Source organism: Dendrobates tinctorius, unplaced genomic scaffold, assembly GCF_039654945.1.
Source record: "Dendrobates tinctorius isolate UK_male_01 unplaced genomic scaffold, ASM3965494v1 ptg000051l, whole genome shotgun sequence".
Classification (NCBI taxonomy): domain Eukaryota; kingdom Metazoa; phylum Chordata; class Amphibia; order Anura; family Dendrobatidae; genus Dendrobates; species Dendrobates tinctorius.
In genome coordinates, this window is record NW_027361719.1 from 9,040,603 (window position 1) to 9,060,666 (window position 20,064).

Below are 20,064 nucleotides of genomic sequence, written 5' to 3' on the forward strand. Positions count from 1 at the left end.
TGCCCCTACATCATGCTGATCTCGGAAGGGGTAGCAAAAATCTGGTGACAAATTCTCTTTAATCATCACCAATATGTCCAATAATAATCAACTATATTCAAATCCTAATTGTGGAAATGTGTAAATAAATAAATCCCTATATCAATCCTGGCCTTGACATGTCATGTAATTTTGTCCGATGTTCATTTCAGGCTTCAGCAAGTCGTAGCAGATGTCCTTCCCCGGCTATTTGAATGCTCCAACAAGACTGGGCGCTTTGTGGTTACCGAAGTCACGGACTTCAACCAAGATGACCTTGATCCAATTGATGTCATGCTCTTGGACACATGGGATCAGGTCAGATGGAAACAAATACACAAGGCAATCATAGGAAACAATAGGGATAATGAACAAAACAAGCAACAGGATTCTTCTTTATGAACCAGAGCAGAGAAGAAATGCAGACGAAAGCCTCCTGCTCTACAGACCTACCCATCCATGCATTACATGAACGGCCATGTAATACTACGTTTTTCCCTGCAGTGGATATTGGGAATACCACTATTTGTACCAGGCTGCTGAATCCCTGATGGCAGGATAAGAAATGCTGTTAAAAGTAGTATAAATTAAAAGGGATTTCCTCTATTTTGATATTGAAGATCTATCCTTAGTAGATGGATAGGTGAGCATCTAACACTCAGTACCCACACACTTCCAGTGGTGGCCAAATAGTTACTAGAGCATAAAGCACATTCACTGTGTAGAGCTCACTGCCAGGTGCTGTGGCTCAGCAAATACTGAAGAGAATATGAGCAGATCTGCAGTACCATGAAGAAGCCACTAAACCACTATGGGGAAGTGATGTTCCACTCCATAAACGGTTTATATTTGGCTATTGCCGGAGGTAATAAAGCTGATCATTGGGAGTGTCAGGTGTGGGACCCCCTACCCATACTAATGATGGGTCATCAGTATCAAAGTAATCGACATTCCCTTTAGCAAAGTAATACAAGTTTTAGCATATTTTGTGTTGCGTTTCTGGAATAAACTTGATTCATCATTTCTTTAATTAACCAAAAAAACTATGGTTATGTTAGTGACTAATTTTAATTTCCTTTCCGCATCAAGATATTCCTGTGGATCGGAGTGGAGGCCAATGATGTTGAAAAGAAGGAAGCGGTGGCAACTGCTATAGATTACCTAAAGACTCATCCCAGTGCCCGAGATCCCGATACTCCAATACTCGTCATCAAACAAGGATTTGAGCCTCCAAACTTTACTGGATGGTTCTTGGCTTGGGATCCACAGAAATGGAGTGTGAGATATCAAACAATTCTAAGCTCCGGCTTCATGAGTCATTGTATAACAGAACACACAATTTAGTCTTTTTTGACAAATACCAAAATTTTATTGGCTTTTTGGGTGGTTGTAATAAATGTAATGAATTTATTATTTTTTTTTTGTTTGATTGTATACTACGTGGGTTTTTCCTATAAAATATGCAGTGCAAAAAAAAACCACAAACAAATTAAAACCTCATGCCTCGCCCTTCCCAAATATACATAAAATAAATTACCTGCTAACATTTTTGGCTTACAAAAAAATTTGAAACACAGTACAGATTTTGTTGTTTTTAGCTTCTGTCTTTACCTTTTTACATATCTTTTGACTATATATGCTCTCCTCAACATTGAAATTGCAAATCAAAGAAGTAGCAGGTGTCCTAAAGATCTGCAAATAATCACATTTTGAAGCACTTCGCTCCACTCTGTGACATGTTGAAGTAGCCTAAAAGACAGACTGAAAGCTAATTTTTTACCCACATGAAAACTCAAAAATCTGATCAAGTCTTATGGGATGATTGTGTGATGCCTCCTGTTTGTCAGTTATCTCCACTTGTCTGAAACGGAGAGGGACAAAATCCTTGAACTTGGACACCTTGGTTTATCACTCTGACGGATCACTACACGCGAAGCCCAAGCTTATCGGCATTGTTCAACGTTATGATTCCCTGGGGTTGGGAGAAATATGACGAGCTGGACAGACAGCAAGAGGGGAACATAGGTGAAGTGCCAAGCGGACAGATCGTCAAATTAGAATGATGATGCGTAGTGATGCATTCAGTACTGCAAGAGAAATTAATAATCAAAAATCAAACCTAAGGAGTCAAACAGCATCTACACAACCCATCAGAATGTGTTTGAACAACAATAAGATAGAAACCAGACGTCCTGCTACAGGTGTTTCATTACCTCACGCCACCGTTCTCAAAGGCTATTATGGTACAGATCAAGACATCATTGGAGACTGGAATGAAGATCTGTCCTCTTCAGTGATGAATTCCGCCTTTGTCTTGGATGCAGTGATAGATGGAAATTGGTCTGATGACCACGTGGGCAACACCATAAAGAGGTGTTCAAGAGGGAGAGTCACTCCGGTCCTACTCCCAGGATTATAGTTGGACCCCTCTCGTTTTCATTTCATGAACACTAATATCTCGGTGTTACATTTATTTGGTCATAGAACCAGTGGTACAGCCATTTCTCCAAATGCCACAAGAGCCATTTTTTCCCAACATGACATATTCAGGCTTCATGTTGCGTGTGCTACTGTGGTCAGCCTGCATATTTTAAACGTGCTACCAAGGTCTACAGCATCTCCGGACTTGTCTCCCGTCAGGCACATCTGGATGTCCTTTGACAGCAATTGCAAAAGGGAGGTGCCAGCAGCGGATCTTGATGATTGTCCAAGTGCATCCAGTGTTGCAGAACATTCCTCAAACAACCATTAATAACCTCATTCATAGCTGCCGAGGCAAGTGAGCGTATTTCTGCATGTGGCGCTCATACTGGATACTGAAGAAATCAAGATGTTTTGAAAATTTGGTTTCCATTTTTTCATCATTTGCATATCGCTAACATGTCTATCTATCCTGTGAATTCTATAATTTTTTTTTTTGGTGTTTCAATGTTGAGGAGTGTATGTTCGGTTCTTTCATTAATTTCATGTGGTCTTGTTGCACCTCGGCTGCATCCAGTCTCTCTGTTAATTATGTCAGTGCCCATCCATTTTTATTTCTAAATACTGTAGCAAAAACCATGTTGTCTCTTCCGGAGGAATATTTCTCAAACCGGTCCACTTGTTAGACTTAACAGCTAATTGAAGAATGTAATGGCGTATTTCTTGGCAATTAGATTATAGATAGGAGACCACTTCTGTACAAGTGACTTGTGTGCATCTCCCACTAAATTCAGGTTTGAGCTGATTAATAAATGAGGGGAGATATTTGCCGTAGTCTCTTTAGCATCATCCACAACTCTAGGAATAACATAACATTAGAAAAATTCACTTATTTCCATCTCTAATCCCTTTCTAGAATGGAAAGTCCTATGAGGAGATGAAGAAGGAGCTCGGTGACTCCACGGCCATCCAGAGAATTACTCGGGTATCTTTTTTTCTTGTATAATAACTTTAGAAAATATCTTAAAGTATTACATTTCTGAATAGTTGACTGGCTTTCCCTCACAATTGTAGTGTATCCAGTATTTCCATCATGAACCTTGGCTGCTTTTTATAACTCAACTATAAAATATAAGTCTCTCATTTCTCAGTCTGACACTGCCGTTCAATGCACTTTTTCTTGCAGGATGTCAATGGAATGGCCTTATCTCCCAGTACACCAAGCCCAAGCAATACCTTCCAGTGCTTCCCACTTGAGGACCTAAAAGGAAAGCAGAAGCATGAGCTGCCAGAGGGAGTAGATCCCACCAGGAAAGAGGTGAGAAGGCTGGTAGCAGGGGTGAGACCACGATTAAGTGGACGTGGTATGGTTACTAACCATAGTATGAAATGATTTATTGACAGATTGACCACTTCTGCCTATTCTGAAATACTGAGATCTTTCTCACTTTTACTGTTGGTATTATGGCTTAATGTAGTGATGATTAAAAGACTTTTTTCAACCCCATGATTTTCAATAGTTTAAAATAATAAAAAGAGTAACACTTAACCAGTCGCCTCTTCTTCCTGTACCCCATCAGTCTATGGGCTCAAGAAATATCACTGGCTGTGTGGTCACCTGAGTGTTTCTATCAACCGTGGTCACTGCTACAGTCAATGATTGGCTGCAGGGGTAGCGTGGTGACAAGATATGTAATTGCTACTGCCAGGTAAACTGACACTGGAGAGTCTACAGTATTACTTTTAACCTGGGCCAGATTTGTTAAAAAGGTCATATATTGGTAAGACTGAATTCAGATCTCCATGTTTCACAGTCTGTATCCAGACTAAAAGCAGCCTCAAGCACACTGTTGTATAATGGCTCCATTTTGCATTGTGTGTTCACATGCAGATGTTCCCTTCTTCCGATAGGAAAAAATATATGAAGTACTGCCCTCCAGTATTGGTAGGTGCATGGATACCAACCCTTGAAAACATATAGAAAAAATGGAATCCGATAATTAATTGCGATTTATTCTCTCCAAGAATTGTGTATAAACTAGCTTAAAAACCTCAAAAAATATATATAATGGATCAAATATTCTGAAAAAAACCAAGATAGCAAAAAGAAAAATAAAAATAAATTTGACCCTAAAAATTAACTTTTATTCCAATATTTAAAACCTGGATAATACCAGTATAGGGAACAGGGTACATGATATTTTTGGCATACAAATTGTGCAATATATCAGGGCACTACACTCGCCCTAATAAGCCCTAGTGCGTCCCTTCCTTGCCGCGGAGGTTGGCACCCTAATATATGCGATGTGGTGCCCCCGCTCAACGTCGGTGACCCTAATAGCACCCTAAACAGACCCTAGTCCACGACGAGGATACACAAAAAACACACACACACAAATCCCGAAAAAATGACCCCTAGTGGAGAGACCATATACTGTCTCTAGGAGTACACCTATTCTTGACACAGAGTGGTGGGTATATATCCACCCTCATATCTCGTAGTGAAAAATGCTTATGGTTGCAGCTCAATTAGAAACTTATCTCGTAGGAAAAAATGCTAAATGCTGCATAGATGACAGACTGTGGCTTTCTAAAAAAAGCGTTTACACATAACAAAAATGCATAGATCAAATCCAAAAGGAGTTCATCAGGAAAAAATATTTGCTGATCTAACGTATCCAAAGGACATAATAGTCCTCAAAAATCCACAATAGACACAATAGTCTCTTTTATAAGCGAGGATGGCAAAAAACACCATTAAATTCATTCATGGGATAACCCAATGACCCAATATACAAATTGCCATCCATCAGTCTGTCAGCATAAAAATTCAAAAAAATACTTATCAGCCATCAGATGATATCGAGCCCAGCCCGACGCGTTTCCCCCTCTTGGATACTGAGGGTTCATCAGGGGCAAAAGAGCACAAGGGGTCTCATCACCCCAGCCGAATGATCAATGCAGTGTGCGGCGTGTTTTCTGTCTCCCGCCGGCTCATATTTACCGCATTCAGACTGCGACGTCACTTCCGGTATCACGCCGTGATTGTGTGTCTTCCTTGCAATCATTGCAGTGGGACGCGCCCCCATATCATGTGACCACAATCATCACTTCCGGTAGCGCATCATGATTACGCGCACTGCTAGTCATAGAATCATAGAATCGTAGAGTTGGAAGGGACCTCCTGGGCCATCTGGTCCAACCCCCTGCTCAAAGCAGGATTCGCTAAATCATCCCAGTCAGATGTCTGTCCAGCCTCTGTTTGAAGACTTCCATTGAAGGAGAACTCACCACTTCTCGTGGCAGCCTGTTCCACTCATTGATCACTCTGTCAAAAAGTTTTTTCTAATATCTAATCTGTGTCTCCTCCCATTCAGTTTCATCCCATTGCTTCTAGTCTTTCCTTGTGCAAATGAGAATAAAGTTGATCCTTCTACAATGTGACAGCCCTTCAGATATTTGTAGACAGCTATTAAGTCTCCTCTCAGTCTTCTCTTTTGCAAACTAAACATTCCCAAATCCTGCAACCTTTCCTCATAAGACAGGGTTTGCAGACCGGTCACCATTCTGGTCGCTCTTTTCTGAACTTGCTCCAGTTTGTTGATGTCTTTTTTAAAATGTGGTGCCCAAAACTGGACACAATATTCCAGATGAGGTCTGACCAAAGAGGAGTAGAGGGAAATAATGACTTCACGTGATCTAGACTGTATGCTTCTGTTAATACATCCTAGAATTGCATTTGCCTTTTTTGCTGCTGCATCACACTGTTGACTCATATTCAGTCTGTGATCTATTAGTATACCCAAGTCTTTTTCACATGTGCTGTCACTTAGCCCTATTCCTCCCATTCTATATATGCTTTTTCCATTTTTATTGCCCAGATGTAGTACTTTGCATTTCTCCCTGTTAAAAACCATTCTGTTAGTTGCTGCCCACTTCTCCAGTTTATTTAAATCTTTTTGAATCCTCTCTCTCTCTTCTCTAGTATTAGCTATCCCTCCTAGCTTTGTGTCATCAGCAAATTTAATCAGTTTACCCTCAATTCCTTCATCTAAATCGTTGATAAAGATGTTGAACAATACAGGGCCCAGGACAGAGCCCTGTGGAACCCCACTTGAGACATTCTTCCAACTGGATGTGCAGCCATTTACGACCACTCTTTGGGTCCGATCACTAAGCCAGTTATGAATCCACCTAACAGTTGCCTTGTCCATTCCATACTTAATCATTTTTTCAATAAGGATTGTATGAGAGACTTTGTCAAATGCTTTGCTGAAGTCAAGATATACTATATCTACAGCATTTCCTTGATCCACCCAATCAGTGATACCGTCATAGAAGGAAATTAAGTTAGTCTGACATGACTTATTAGTTACAAACCCATGCTGACTCTGTTTAATCACTTCATTCTTATCCAGGTATTGACATACATGTTGTTTAATAATTTGTTCAAAGATCTTTCCTGGTATAGAAGTCAGACTCACCGGCCTATAGTTACCTGGGTCCACCTTCTTCCCCTTTTTGAAGATAGGAACAACATTTGCTCTTCTCCAGTCTTCTGGCACTTCTCCTGTTCTCCAAGAATTTTCAAAGATTATAGAGAGGGGTTCAAAAATTTCTTCTGCTATCTCCTTCAGTAGTCTGGGGTGTAATTCATCTGGACCTGGAGACTTGAATTCATTTAGGCTAGCTAAGTGTTTCCTCACTATCTTTCTGTTTATAGATATCCTGGATTCTTCTATTCCCTTAATAGGACAGTGAATAACAGTTGATGTTACATTTCCTTTCTGAGAGAAAACAGATGCAAAATAGGAATTTAAAAGTTCAGCCTTCTCAACATCCTGTCTTACCATTTCATCATTTTCATCCTGTAAAAATCCTATAGCATCTTTGACTTTTCTTTTACTTTTGACATATCCTCAAAATCCTTTATTATTGCTTTTGACATCTCTTGCAAGCCTCAATTCATTTTCAGCTTTAGCTAATCTGATTTGTGCCCTGCAGGTTCTGCAGACAGCATTATATTCTTCTTTAGATATGCCTCCCTCTTTCCATTTTATAAACATTTTTTTCTTCCTTTTTAGCATGTGCTTAAGTTCTGTGTTCATCCATCCTGGTTTCCTTAACTGCTTCCTATTCTTCCCTCTTTTCGGAATTGTTAACAACTGTGCTTTGAGAATTTCATTTTTCAAGATTTCCCATCCTTCCTGGACATTATTGTCTTTAAGGATATCCAGCCATTGGATCCCTCCAATTCTCTTTCTGAATCCCTTAAAATCTGCCTTTCTGAAATCTAACCTTGACGTCTGAGTCTTCACAGGTCTTCCGCCTCTAGTTATCCAAAATTCTAAAATGGCATGGTCGCTACCTCCTAGGGTCCCAGCCACTTTTACCTCCTCAACCATTTCCTCCCTGTTTATAAGGATTAGATCCAAGGTAGCAGTTCCTCTTGTTTTCTCCCTTACCTTTTGGAAGATAAAGTTGTCAGCAAGAGAGGATAAGAATTTCCTTGACCTGTTAGTTTTGCCTGAGAGAGATTCCCAACAAATGTCTGGATAGTTGAAATCTCCCATGACAACTATGTCATATTTTTTGGAGAACTTGGCCATTTGATGCATAAAGAGTTCATCCATAGCTTCAGCTTGCACAGGCGGCCTGTAGTAAATGCCTACAATGGTGTCCTTTCCATTGTTCTGTCCTTGTATTCTTACCCAAACAGTTTCCACAGAACTCCCAGTCTCTGAAGCTTCAATCGCTGTGCAGATATACGCGTTTCTAACATACAATGCGACACCCCCTCCTCGTTTATCAAGTCTGTTTCTTGCAAATAAGTTGTATCCTTCTAGTCTTGTATTCCAATCATGTGTATTGTCCCACCAAGTTTCAGTGATTCCAATGACATCATATTTCTTTTCCTGTGTTAGTAGTTCCAATTCTCCTTGTTTGTTGCCCATGCTTTGTGCATTAGTATAGAAACATTTCAGTTTGTGATTGGTTTCTCTTTCTCCAATATTTTTATTAATTAGATTCTTTCGTCTTTGTTCTTCCTTTCCACTTCTAATAGCAGAGTTCTCAATAGCATTTGTCAGGTGTATGGCTTTTTCTGGTCTTTTGCTTCCCTTCCCATGTTGTTCTAGTTTAAAGCTCTCCTTACAAGTGTAGCAAGGCGACTTCCAAATACATGCTTACCAGTCTTCGTAAGATGCACCCCATCTCTAGCAAGTAGTCCATCGTATAAGTAGTTCACTCCGTGATCCAGAAATCCAAATCGTTGCTGACGGCACCTTCGACGTAGCCAGTTGTTCACCTGCAGAATCTTATTCCACCTCCTTGTTCCATGGCCATCCACTGGGAGGATGGAAGAGAAGACCACCTGCGCTCCCAGTTCTTTCACTTTCTTGCCTAAGTCTTCAATACACAAGTGATCAATACACTGGGGTATAGTCCCACTGCCACATCATATGACCCTAATCGTCACTTCCGGTGACATGCCCTGATCATGTGTGTCCCTCTCGGCGCATATCAAATCCTCTCCCCACGTGACCACACTACCGCCGCCCATACCAGAGCCACAGTGGGGGAGGAAACCACAATAGGTCACAGCCACAATTCATGTGATTAACCGCGGACGTATATTAGAGCAAAGGGGGCTAATTAAATACATATGCCCTAAGGCAGTATTATCCAGGGCTAAAGAAAATTATATATCCGGATTACACCTCATTTTAAATAAGTTAATGTACCAAAATAACGTTACTTAATCATAAACCGCATCCATAAGACATCATGAACAGTGTTGTTATTAACCCCTACAGGAGACAACTCTATGTATCCCAGCTAATCAAATGGTCCAATCATAAGATGATAAATATCCAAGAACAATCTCTTTGCTCAAAAAGAGCATGAAAAAATAGCATGGTGGATCCATCAGATGCACTAACTACAAGAAACTAGTAAAATTCAAATTTTCATTGAGGCCTTTAGGGCTTTGTGATTCTAGCCAGAAAATCCAACGCGTTTCCCGTTGTAGGATCTTCTTATCCCAATCCCCCTGCCTCACTGTGGGTTGAACCCTTTCAATAACACAAAATCCAATCTGTTTCTCATCACCGCCATGAACAAAATTAACATGACGTGCTAGTGGGGTCTCTCTTTTATGTCTAATGTCTCCCAAATGTTCCCCAATCCGTATCCGGAGTTCCCGCTTAGTTTTGCCCACATAATCCAACGGACAGGAACATGTGCACAGATAAACAACTCCTGCAGTTTTGCAGTTAGCAAATGAGTTCATTTTATACGTTCTTTTCGTATAAGCACTACTAAACGTTTTTGATGGTACCACATGCTTGCAAAAACTACAGTGTCCACATCTAAATGTCCCAGCCTGCCTGTTTTGTAGCCAAGTCCCCTCCTTCTTATGTGGTTCCAGATGACTCTTCACCACTAGATCTCTTATGGATTTTCCCTTCCTATAGGTCACTGAGGGTTTGGGAGAAATTATCCCCCTAATGTCTTGGTCAGTCCTGAGTATATCCCAATGTTTCCTCAAAATCTCCATTACTCTCTTTGACTGGTCGTCAAAGGTACCTATTAGTCTAGTCAGATTTTCCGTATCTTTCTTCTCTCTCGGGTTTAATAGTGAAGATCTCCTAGTCTGTCTGGGCAATTTAAAGGCAGGTTGAATGACATTGGTAGGATAACCCCTCTCCTTAAACCTATCACACAGGTCCCTAGACTGGGCCTGAAAATCACCCCACTCGGAGCAGTTCCTCCCGAGTCTGAGAAACTGCCCCCTGGGGATACCACGTTTCAGGGGGAGAGGATGATGACTCTCCCACCTAAGAAGACTATTTGTAGATGTGGGTTTCCGGTACAGAGATGTTGTCAAAGATCCATCTTTTGCAATTGATATGGTGGTGTCCAAGAAAGTGATGCTTTCTCCACCAATCTCATACGTGAAAAACAGGCCCATCTCATTGGTATTCAGATGATCCACAAAGGATTTAAACGATTCTCCATTACCCGTCCACAGGACGAGGATGTCGTCGATATAACGTCCCCAAAATAAAATATTCGGGGCCCAGACGACATCCTCGTCACTGAAGACCATAGTGTCCTCCCACCAGCCCAGGAGCAGATTTGCGTACGTGGGGGCACAAGGGCTCCCCATCGCAGTGCCCCTGAGCTGGTTGTAGTACCTGCCATCAAACAAAAAGTAATTATGGCAAAGTACAAACTCCAACAACTGCAACAAAAATTTATTATGTGCACCCAAATGTACCCCCCTACCTCTCAGGAAATAGTTGACCGCCTTCAGGCCCTGCACATGTCTAATACTGCTGTACAGTGCCTCAACATCGATGGATGCTAAGATGGTACCTGGGTCAACTACAATCCCCTCTATTTTGTTAAGAAGATCCATAGTATCCCTGAGGTAGGAAGGGAGGGTCACCACAAATTTTCTCAACATTTTGTCAAGATAAACACTGGAGTTCTGACACAAGGCATCGATCCCAGAGACAATTGGTCTCCCTTTAATAGGGTCCGTGCCCTTATGGATTTTTGGTAAAGCATAAAATGTTGCAATTACCGGCCATTTTGGCAACAGAAAATCGAATTCCTTCTTAGAAATCAGCTTGGTTTCTAGAGCCATTTTCAAGATTTTTGACAATCCCAAACTAAAATCCTTAGTTGGATCCATTCTCAAAATCTCATAAGTTGCTTCATCAGATAGGATGGCTAGACACATCTCAATATATTTGTCCCTATTCAGGATAACCGTATTGCCACCCTTATCTGAGGGTTTAAGTACAATCTGCTTATTCATCAGCCCCTCCAATGCTTTTCTCTCACGATACGAGAGATTGGGTAGGGTCTGTTCTACTTTGGGATTTATATTCCGTATCTCATCAGACTAACTGTAGAAAAATGTCAATACAGCCAATCTCTCCTATCGGAGGTGTTTTTTTACTTTTTAATTTCAAATCTGAAAATGGTCCAGTTCCCACTCCCCGCTGTCCCTCCTCCGCCATCTCTGTTAAAAGGAGCACATCAGGGAGTTCGTCCAACGTTATACCAAGTTGCTGACATTTAGCCTTATCACTCAAGAGAAAAATTTTTTTCCATTTCAATTTTCGTGTAAATAAATTAATATCCTTTATCCATTCAAAGGGATCAAATTTGGTGATTGGTACAAAAGAGAGTCCTCTCCTTAGTACAACAATCTCCTCATTGGAGAGAGCATATGATGACAAATTAATTATCTGATTCTTATATTCCTCCTCTACCCTCACCTTGTTTGGTTGGTACGTTCCCTCAATCTGTAGGGGACCAAACCTTTGGTCTCTAAAAAAGAAGAAGAGGAGGAAGACGATGATACTCCCCCAACTGTGGTGGAGGGCTGATTTGAATTCCCTACAGTAGTGTTCATTGATGCTCTCCCCGATGTTCTTGTATAGTACCTGTCTGTTCCTTGCCATCTCTTAAAACCACTTCTACGGCTATGTCCCCTATACCTGAAATGAGTTTTCCTACTGTTGTACCCCGAATTTCCCTCAGTGTCAGATGATTCAACCTCCGAGGATGATCTATCTGTAGGACAATAATTATTATCTGTGAGAGCTGGGTATGCTCTCTTTTCCTTGAATTCAGCTATGTCTCTTAGGAACCTTTTATGTTTCCTCTCCTTCATATACAGTTGATATTTTTCAACTGCAGTTTTAAGATTCTCCTCCTTGGTAGTGAAATCAGTAACGGTCTTAAATTTCAAAACACTCTCTGTCAATTCCTTTACTTTCTGAGACGTTTTTTCAAGGGTAGTTTTTTCTTCATCCAACAAAACCTGCATCAGGCGTAAGGATGAAGATGTTAATTCTTCCTCCCACTTAGTTAACAATAACGGGGTTCTACATCGAGGAGCAGGCATCAAATGTATCCGCAACCCACGTGGGACAATTTTTTGTTTGATATAGTTCTCTAATGACTGTACCTCCCACCAAGATTTGATATTATCCTTAAATGCCTCAAGTAAATCAGAAAACAGTGCCCTAAGGGATGGACCCGTAGTAGACAGGGAATCAGTTTCAATGTCAGAAAATACCTCTTTTGCATCATTCAGCCATTTTCTTGTGTCAAATGAACCCGACAGAAATCCAGCCATGCTAGTCCAGAAAAAACCTCAAAAAATATATATATAATGGATCAAATATTCTGAAAAAAACCAAGATAGCAAAAAGAAAAAGAAAATAAATTTGACCCTAAAAATTAACTTTTATTCCAATATTTAAAACCTGGATAATACCAGTATAGGGAACAGGGTACATGATATTTTTGGCATACAAATTGTGCAATATATCAGGGCACTACACTCGCCCTAATAAGCCCTAGTGCGTCCCTTCCTTGCAGCGGAGGTTGGCACCCTAATATATGCGATGTGGCGCCCCCGCTCAACGTCGGTGACCCTAATAGCACCCTAAACAGACCCTAGTCCACGACGAGGATACACAAAAAACACACACAAATCCCGAAAAAATGACCCCTAGTGGAGAGACCATATACTGTCTCTAGGAGTACACCTATTCTTGACACAGAGTGGTGGGTATATATCCACCCTCATATCTCGTAGTGAAAAATGCTTATGGTTGCAGCTCAATTAGAAACTTATCTCGTAGGAAAAAATGCTAAATGCTGCATAGATGACAGACTGTGGCTTTCTAAAAAAGCGTTTACACATAACAAAAATGCATAGATCAAATCCAAAAGGAGTTCATCAGGAAAAAATATTTGCTGATCTAACGTATCCAAAGGACATAATAGTCCTCAAAAATCCACAATAGACACAATAGTCTCTTTTATAAGCGAGGATGGCAAAAAACACCATTAAATTCATTCATGGGATAACCCAATGACCCAATATACAAATTGCCATCCATCAGTCTGTCAGCATAAAAATTCAAAAAAATACTTATCAGCCATCAGATGATATCGAGCCCAGCCCGACGCGTTTCCCCCTCTTGGATACTGAGGGTTCATCAGGGGCAAAAGAGCACAAGGGGTCTCATCACCCCAGCCGAATGATCAATGCAGTGTGCGGCGTGTTTTCTGTCTCCCGCCGGCTCATATTTACCGCATTCAGACTGCGACATCACTTCCGGTATCACGCCGTGATTGTGTGTCTTCCTTGCAATCATTGCAGTGGGACGCGCCCCCATATCATGTGACCACAATCATCACTTCCGGTAGCGCATCATGATTACGCGCACTGCTAGTGATCAATACACTGGGGTATAGTCCCACCGCCACATCATATGACCCTAATCGTCACTTCCGGTGACATGCCCTGATCATGTGTGTCCCTCTCGGCGCATATCAAATCCTCTCCCCACGTGACCACACTACCGCCGCCCATACCAGAGCCACAGTGGGGGAGGAAACCACAATAGGTCACAGCCACAATTCATGTGATTAACCGCGGACGTATATTAGAGCAAAGGGGGCTAATTAAATACATAAGCCCTAAGGCAGTATTATCCAGGGCTAAAGAAAATTATATATCCGGATTACACCTCATTTTAAATATGTTAATGTTCCAAAATAACGTTACTTAATCATAAACCGCATCCATAAGACATCATGAACAGTGTTGTTATTAACCCCTACAGGAGACAACTCTATGTATCCCAGCTAATCAAATGGTCCAATCATAAGATGATAAATATCCCAGAACAATCTCTTTGCTCAAAAAGAGCATGAAAAAATAGCATGGTGGATCCATCAGATGCACTAACTACAAGAAACTAGTAAAATTCAAATTTTCATTGAGGCCTTTAGGGCTTTGTGATTCTAGCCAGAAAATCCAACGCGTTTCCCGTTGTAGGATCTTCTTATCCCAATCCCCCTGCCTCACTGTGGGTTGAACCCTTTCAATAACACAAAATCCAATCTGTTTCTCATCACCGCCATGAACAAAATTAACATGACGTGCTAGTGGGGTCTCTCTTTTATGTCTAATGTCTCCCAAATGTTCCCCAATCCGTATCCGGAGTTCCCGCTTAGTTTTGCCCACATAATCCAACGGACAGGAACATGTGCACAGATAAACAACTCCTGCAGTTTTGCAGTTAGCAAATGAGTTCATTTTATACGTTCTTTTCGTATAAGCACTACTAAACGTTTTTGATGGTACCACATGCTTGCAAAAACTACAGTGTCCACATCTAAACGTCCCAGCCTGCCTGTTTTGTAGCCAAGTCCCCTCCTTCTTATGTGGTTCCAGATGACTCTTCACCACTATATCTCTTATGGATTTTCCCTTCCTATAGGTCACTGAGGGTTTGGGAGAAATTATCCCCCTAATGTCTTGGTCAGTCCTGAGTATATCCCAATGTTTCCTCAAAATCTCCATTACTCTCTTTGACTGGTCGTCAAAGGTACCTATTAGTCTAGTCAGATTTTCCGTATCTTTCTTCTCTCTCGGGTTTAATAGTGAAGATCTCCTAGTCTGTCTGGGCAATTTAAAGGCAGGTTGAATGACATTGGTAGGATAACCCCTCTCCTTAAACCTATCACACAGGTCCCTAGACTGGGCCTGAAAATCACCCCACTCAGAGCAGTTCCTCCTGAGTCTGAGAAACTGCCCCCTGGGGATACCACAGTCTGTCATCTATGCAGCATTTAGCATTTTTTCCTACGAGATAAGTTTCTAATTGAGCTGCAACCATAAGCATTTTTCACTACGAGATATGAGGGTGGATATATACCCACCACTCTGTGTCAAGAATAGGTGTACTCCTAGAGACAGTATATGGTCTCTCCACTAGGGGTCATTTTTTTGGGATTTGTGTGTGTGTGTTTTTTGTGTATCCTCGTCGTGGACTAGGGTCTGTTTAGGGTGCTATTAGGGTCACCGACGTTGAGCGGGGGCGCCACATCGCATATATTAGGGTGCCAACCTCCGCTGCAAGGAAGGGACGCACTAGGGCTTATTAGGGCGAGTGTAGTGCCCTGATATATTGCACAATTTGTATGCCAAAAATATCATGTACCCTGTTCCCTATACTGGTATTATCCAGGTTTTAAATATTGGAATAAAAGTTAATTTTTAGGGTCAAATTTATTTTTCTTTTTGTATAAACTAGCTTACCAGCTTACTACTTCTGGCGACTTATGTCACACTTAGCTTCCTACCGCTTATCTACTCCTGGGTTCCTGCACGTGTGTACTTGGATGTGTGTATCTGATAAAGGTCAGTGATGCCGAAACATAAAAAAAAAAAATCTGTTTATACACAATTCTTGGAGAGAATAAATCGCAATTAATTGAGTATCGGATTCCATTTTTTCCACATATTTTCAGGGGTTGAGATCCGTGCACCTACCAATACTGGAGGGCAGTACTTCCTATATTGTTTCCTATCGGGAGAAGGGAACATCTGCATGTGAACACACATTACAAAATGGAGCCATTATACAACAGTGGGCTTGAGGCTTCTTTTTAGCCTGTGGCATAAGAGGTCCCCACCCTAACCTGGTTAATTCCCCATAGAGACATTTACTCACCAGTGTGCCCAGCTTCATTTTCAATAGATCCCTATAACGACTCATTTCTGCTTCTATCATAGAGTTATCTCTCTGATCGGGATTTTATCTCCGTTTTTGGGATGACCAGAGGAGAATTTTCTGCATTACCTTCATGGAAACAACTGAATATAAAAAAGCAGCTTGGACTGTTCTAAACTTCCCTCTATCCTGCACGATCATGACGTCCCGGGAATTACCAAAGACCATCTGTATGTTTTGGAGCACATACAGGGGAACACTCTGCTGCCAGAATAACACAATATGCAAGATTGTATCATGAAACTGCACTCACTTCTGTAGATGTTAGAGATGACACGTGAATTACAATATAGCATAATGTACGTGTCCTGAGATGCTATTGATTGTGCATAGACGGAGCAATCCTCCTATTCCTTGGAGTTTTAGGGTATATTCCCGCAGGCAGAAACCGGCAGCGCATTTGGACGCAGCGCATGTCCGCTCCGTCCAAAGCGGTGCCGACTTTTGAACGCCGGTGATTCCGTATGTGTTCATTGAACCATGCGGATTCACCGCGTCCTATACATTGGACTGTGATATTTATCTTGTGGAGGCTGAGCGTCTCAGCAAGATAAATAGACATGCTGAGGTCTGGAAAGACGCGCCGCATGTCCGTTTACGCAAAGAAGTCGGAGGTGTCCCTGCACGCATAGTGGAGACAGGATTTCATGAAATCCCATCCACTATGCTGTAACATCTGGCTGCTGCGGGTTGGACGCTGCGTCTGTACGCAGCGTCCAACCCACAGTGTTTACTGACCGTGGGAACATACCCTTACTTGTGTGTCAAAGTTCAGTAAAGGCATTCCCTCCTGCCTTATTATATACATGGGTTCAGGTACTTGGTGGTAATTCCATGTGGTTATTTTTAAGGTGCCATGATCAGTAAAACATATTTACCATTGATTTCAGTTGATGCAAAAGAATTATGTTCGCTTTTTTTGTTACCTTTATAGCAATATTTGGAATAAAATTTTGAATGTATGCAAGAAAAGCTAGTATAGTGGTTTTTCAAAAACATTCAATCGAAAGTATTAAATTAAAAAGAAATGTTTGAAGGCTATGTGCACACTGAACTTTATTTTTGCCGTTAACTCTGAAAATAAATAAATATGAACGGATCTTTACCAAATAGTGTACGGAGCCGCGGCGTTCAGCTCAATAGTTTACAACCGACCACCCGTGGGATTGGTAGCAGCTGATCAATTAGGTAGTGGGTGTCAGAGGCCCACTGATCTGTGTGATACTAATGACCTAGCCTGAGTTTAGCAATCTGCAAATACAGAAATTCTACTTTATACGCCCACAAGCTCATTATTTAATATCTGTGTTGTACCCCATTGTTAACAGTGACCTGTTTCCAATCACTTAGCCAGAAAGTACCTCAATTACACATTAACGATATGGACAAAATTATTAGGACACCTTAAGAGCTTTTGGCATCACATTTTACACTCCTCAATATTGAAATTGGAACATGAAGCCAGATCTCTCTACTGTACATTCAATTGTCTCCCATTGAGCACATCTGAGAGTTCATTAGTCGGCAACTGCAAAGGAAGCTGCCAGCAGTAGATCTTGATGATCTGCTAAAATTCATTCAGCACGGCAGAACATTCCTCAGACAACCATTAATAACCTCACTGATAGCAGCCAAGACGTGTTAGTGCAGGGATTTCTGGATGTATTGATCACATGCAGAAGTGACTAAATCGAGATGTTTAGAAAATTTAGCTTCCATTTGCAAATCATTAACAGGTTTATTGATCCATGGGCATTAATATGGAGTGGGCCCTCCTATTACAGCTTTCACAGGTGTTGAGTGGCAAGTCAGGTTCTTCCACACAAAGCGCCCAACCATGCCTTTATTGCCTTTGCTTTTTGCACTGGGGCAGTCATGCTGGAACAGAAAGGGCCTTCACGAATTTTTACCTCAAAGTTGGAAGCTACATTTGTCCTAAGTGTCTTGACATGTTAAAATATTAAGATTTTCTTTAACTGGAACTAAAGGGCCTAGGCCAAATCCTGAAAAATAGCCCCATAGCCCTATCTCTCCTTCACCGAACTTTACGGTTGACAAAATGCAGTCAGGGAGGTAACTTTATCGTGGTATTTACCAAACCTAAACTCATCTATCAGATGCAAAATTCTGAACTCTTCTAGGCAGCTGCTTGGCCATGGAAGGTCATGACATTAAGTTCCTGGTACATAATTATTTTTATTGATGTTATAAGAGGTGTATTGCCAACTTTTTAAGCACCATACCTACGCCTCAGCACTTAGCAACACCCATCAGTACTATCACATTGTCTGCTACTTCACGGCTCAGTTGCTCTGGATCTTTAGATGACTAAGGCTATGTTCCCATGATGAGCTTTTGATGAGTTTGACACTGTGTTTTCCCTGTGTCAAAATCGCAGCATCTTACAGCTCAAGCAACATAGATGGGATTTATAGAAATCTCATGTCCACTGTGGTTCTGTTTATTAATGCTGCGTACACTCACCTGCGGTATGAGTTTCAAATCCGCAGGAAGTCAATTTCTCTTGCAGGAATGCTGAGTTTTCTATGCAAAATTTTGCCACAGACTTGCATTAGATGCGGAAAATCGGCAAAAAACCCCCAAAAACACATGTGTTTTTGAATCGCGGGTAATCCGCACCTAAGTATATCAATAAAGTTTTGTCAAAGCAAAAAAACAGGAAGTATCAAAAACAAAAAAGATTAATTCATAGCATGACAAACCAAAGAGGGATAAAAAAAAATGCATGTTAAAAAAAAAAAAGCACACAAAAATGCAATGAAAAAACATAAGTTACCAGATTTAAATATAATAGATGCTCAAATGGTGCAGAAAATCTGCATCATCAAACACGCACCAAAAGCTCATTGTGGGAACGTAGCTTTAAACTTTCACATAGTCCGCCGGCATGGCTGGGGGTTGGATTTTATATACCGGAATGAAAAACCTGAATGTGTGCCCCACTACTGTTGTCCCCATAGTGACTTTGCCGCAGTACCATACAGCACAGCATAGTCCTGTTCTTATACAGTCCCACAAGCACAGGGCAGAATGGCTGATATTTCCTGTACACTTTCCTACTTTGCTATGCAGTACATTCATTACACCGCTAAACAATGCTTAAAAAGTCAGTGATACAGGGAATTATCAAGTATCACACCCAAGTCTACAGAAAGCGAGTCTTCACAGTGAAGTTGGAGCTGATGTTTTCCAGTCCCAATTTGCCCATTGGTTGAAATCATTTATTAGCCACAACATAGCCTCCTCAAAAATCACTATGGCTATGGCCTGTGAAAGGGTTGTGATACCACAATGTATTAGGACCAATCAATATAATAAGTAGTGCAAGATTGCGTCCAAGCCCTGGGTGAAAAAGTAAAACAAAATTTATTTTGCCATACAAAAGGTAACAACATTTCGGCCGATCAAAAAGGTCTTTATCGAGTACAAACATAGAACAACATGGCGCTCCTAAAGAATACCGATCATATAGTAATAGGTAGGTGTACAAGGTATGTCACGGTTATCATGTACAAAAAAACACAAATCAGAATATGTAAACTGAGGAAGGAGGACCAGGAGGCGGATGGGATACAGGGGAGAAGGATAGATTTGCAGCAAAACAATTAAAGATAACGCAATCAATGTCCATCAGCTTGAATCCAGGTCCACATTCAACCCTCACAGTCAAGCATCCCTGCAAAACAAAGAATGAAAGAAATGTGTCCCCCAAGTATGCTAATATCTACATGGCAGTATTTGAGGACAGGTATGTGTACAGCTCAATTATTTGGCGCCTTGTGTGGGGCTGGTGGCATTACATCGATGACATCTTTTTCTTGTAGGATGGTAATACTAATGAACTTTTTGCCTTTCAGAATGAATTGAATAATGTGTTTCTAGAGCTGCAGTTTACTCTGTTTAGCTCAATGACTGAATTGCAATTTCTTGATACATTGGTTTATAAACATGGAGGTAAATTAAGTACTGATCTTTTTGTGAAACACAC

At 41.0% G+C, this 20,064-nt stretch overlaps 1 protein-coding gene across 2 annotated transcripts in view; it reads left to right on the forward strand.

Annotated features, from left to right (window-relative positions):
- Positions 1 to 17,096, forward strand: part of AVIL (advillin) — a 134,626-nt gene extending 117,530 nt beyond the window's left edge. For both annotated transcript variants that reach the window (XM_073576756.1, XM_073576757.1), the window contains exons 16-20: positions 192 to 336; positions 1,108 to 1,296; positions 3,356 to 3,424; positions 3,626 to 3,757; positions 16,058 to 17,096. In XM_073576756.1, coding sequence (XP_073432857.1) covers positions 192 to 336; positions 1,108 to 1,296; positions 3,356 to 3,424; positions 3,626 to 3,757; positions 16,058 to 16,171 — 649 coding nt within the window. In that variant the 3' untranslated portion in view covers positions 16,172 to 17,096. The remainder of the gene's footprint in view (positions 1 to 191; positions 337 to 1,107; positions 1,297 to 3,355; positions 3,425 to 3,625; positions 3,758 to 16,057) is intronic.
- The last annotated feature ends 2,968 nt before the right edge of the window (positions 17,097 to 20,064 follow it).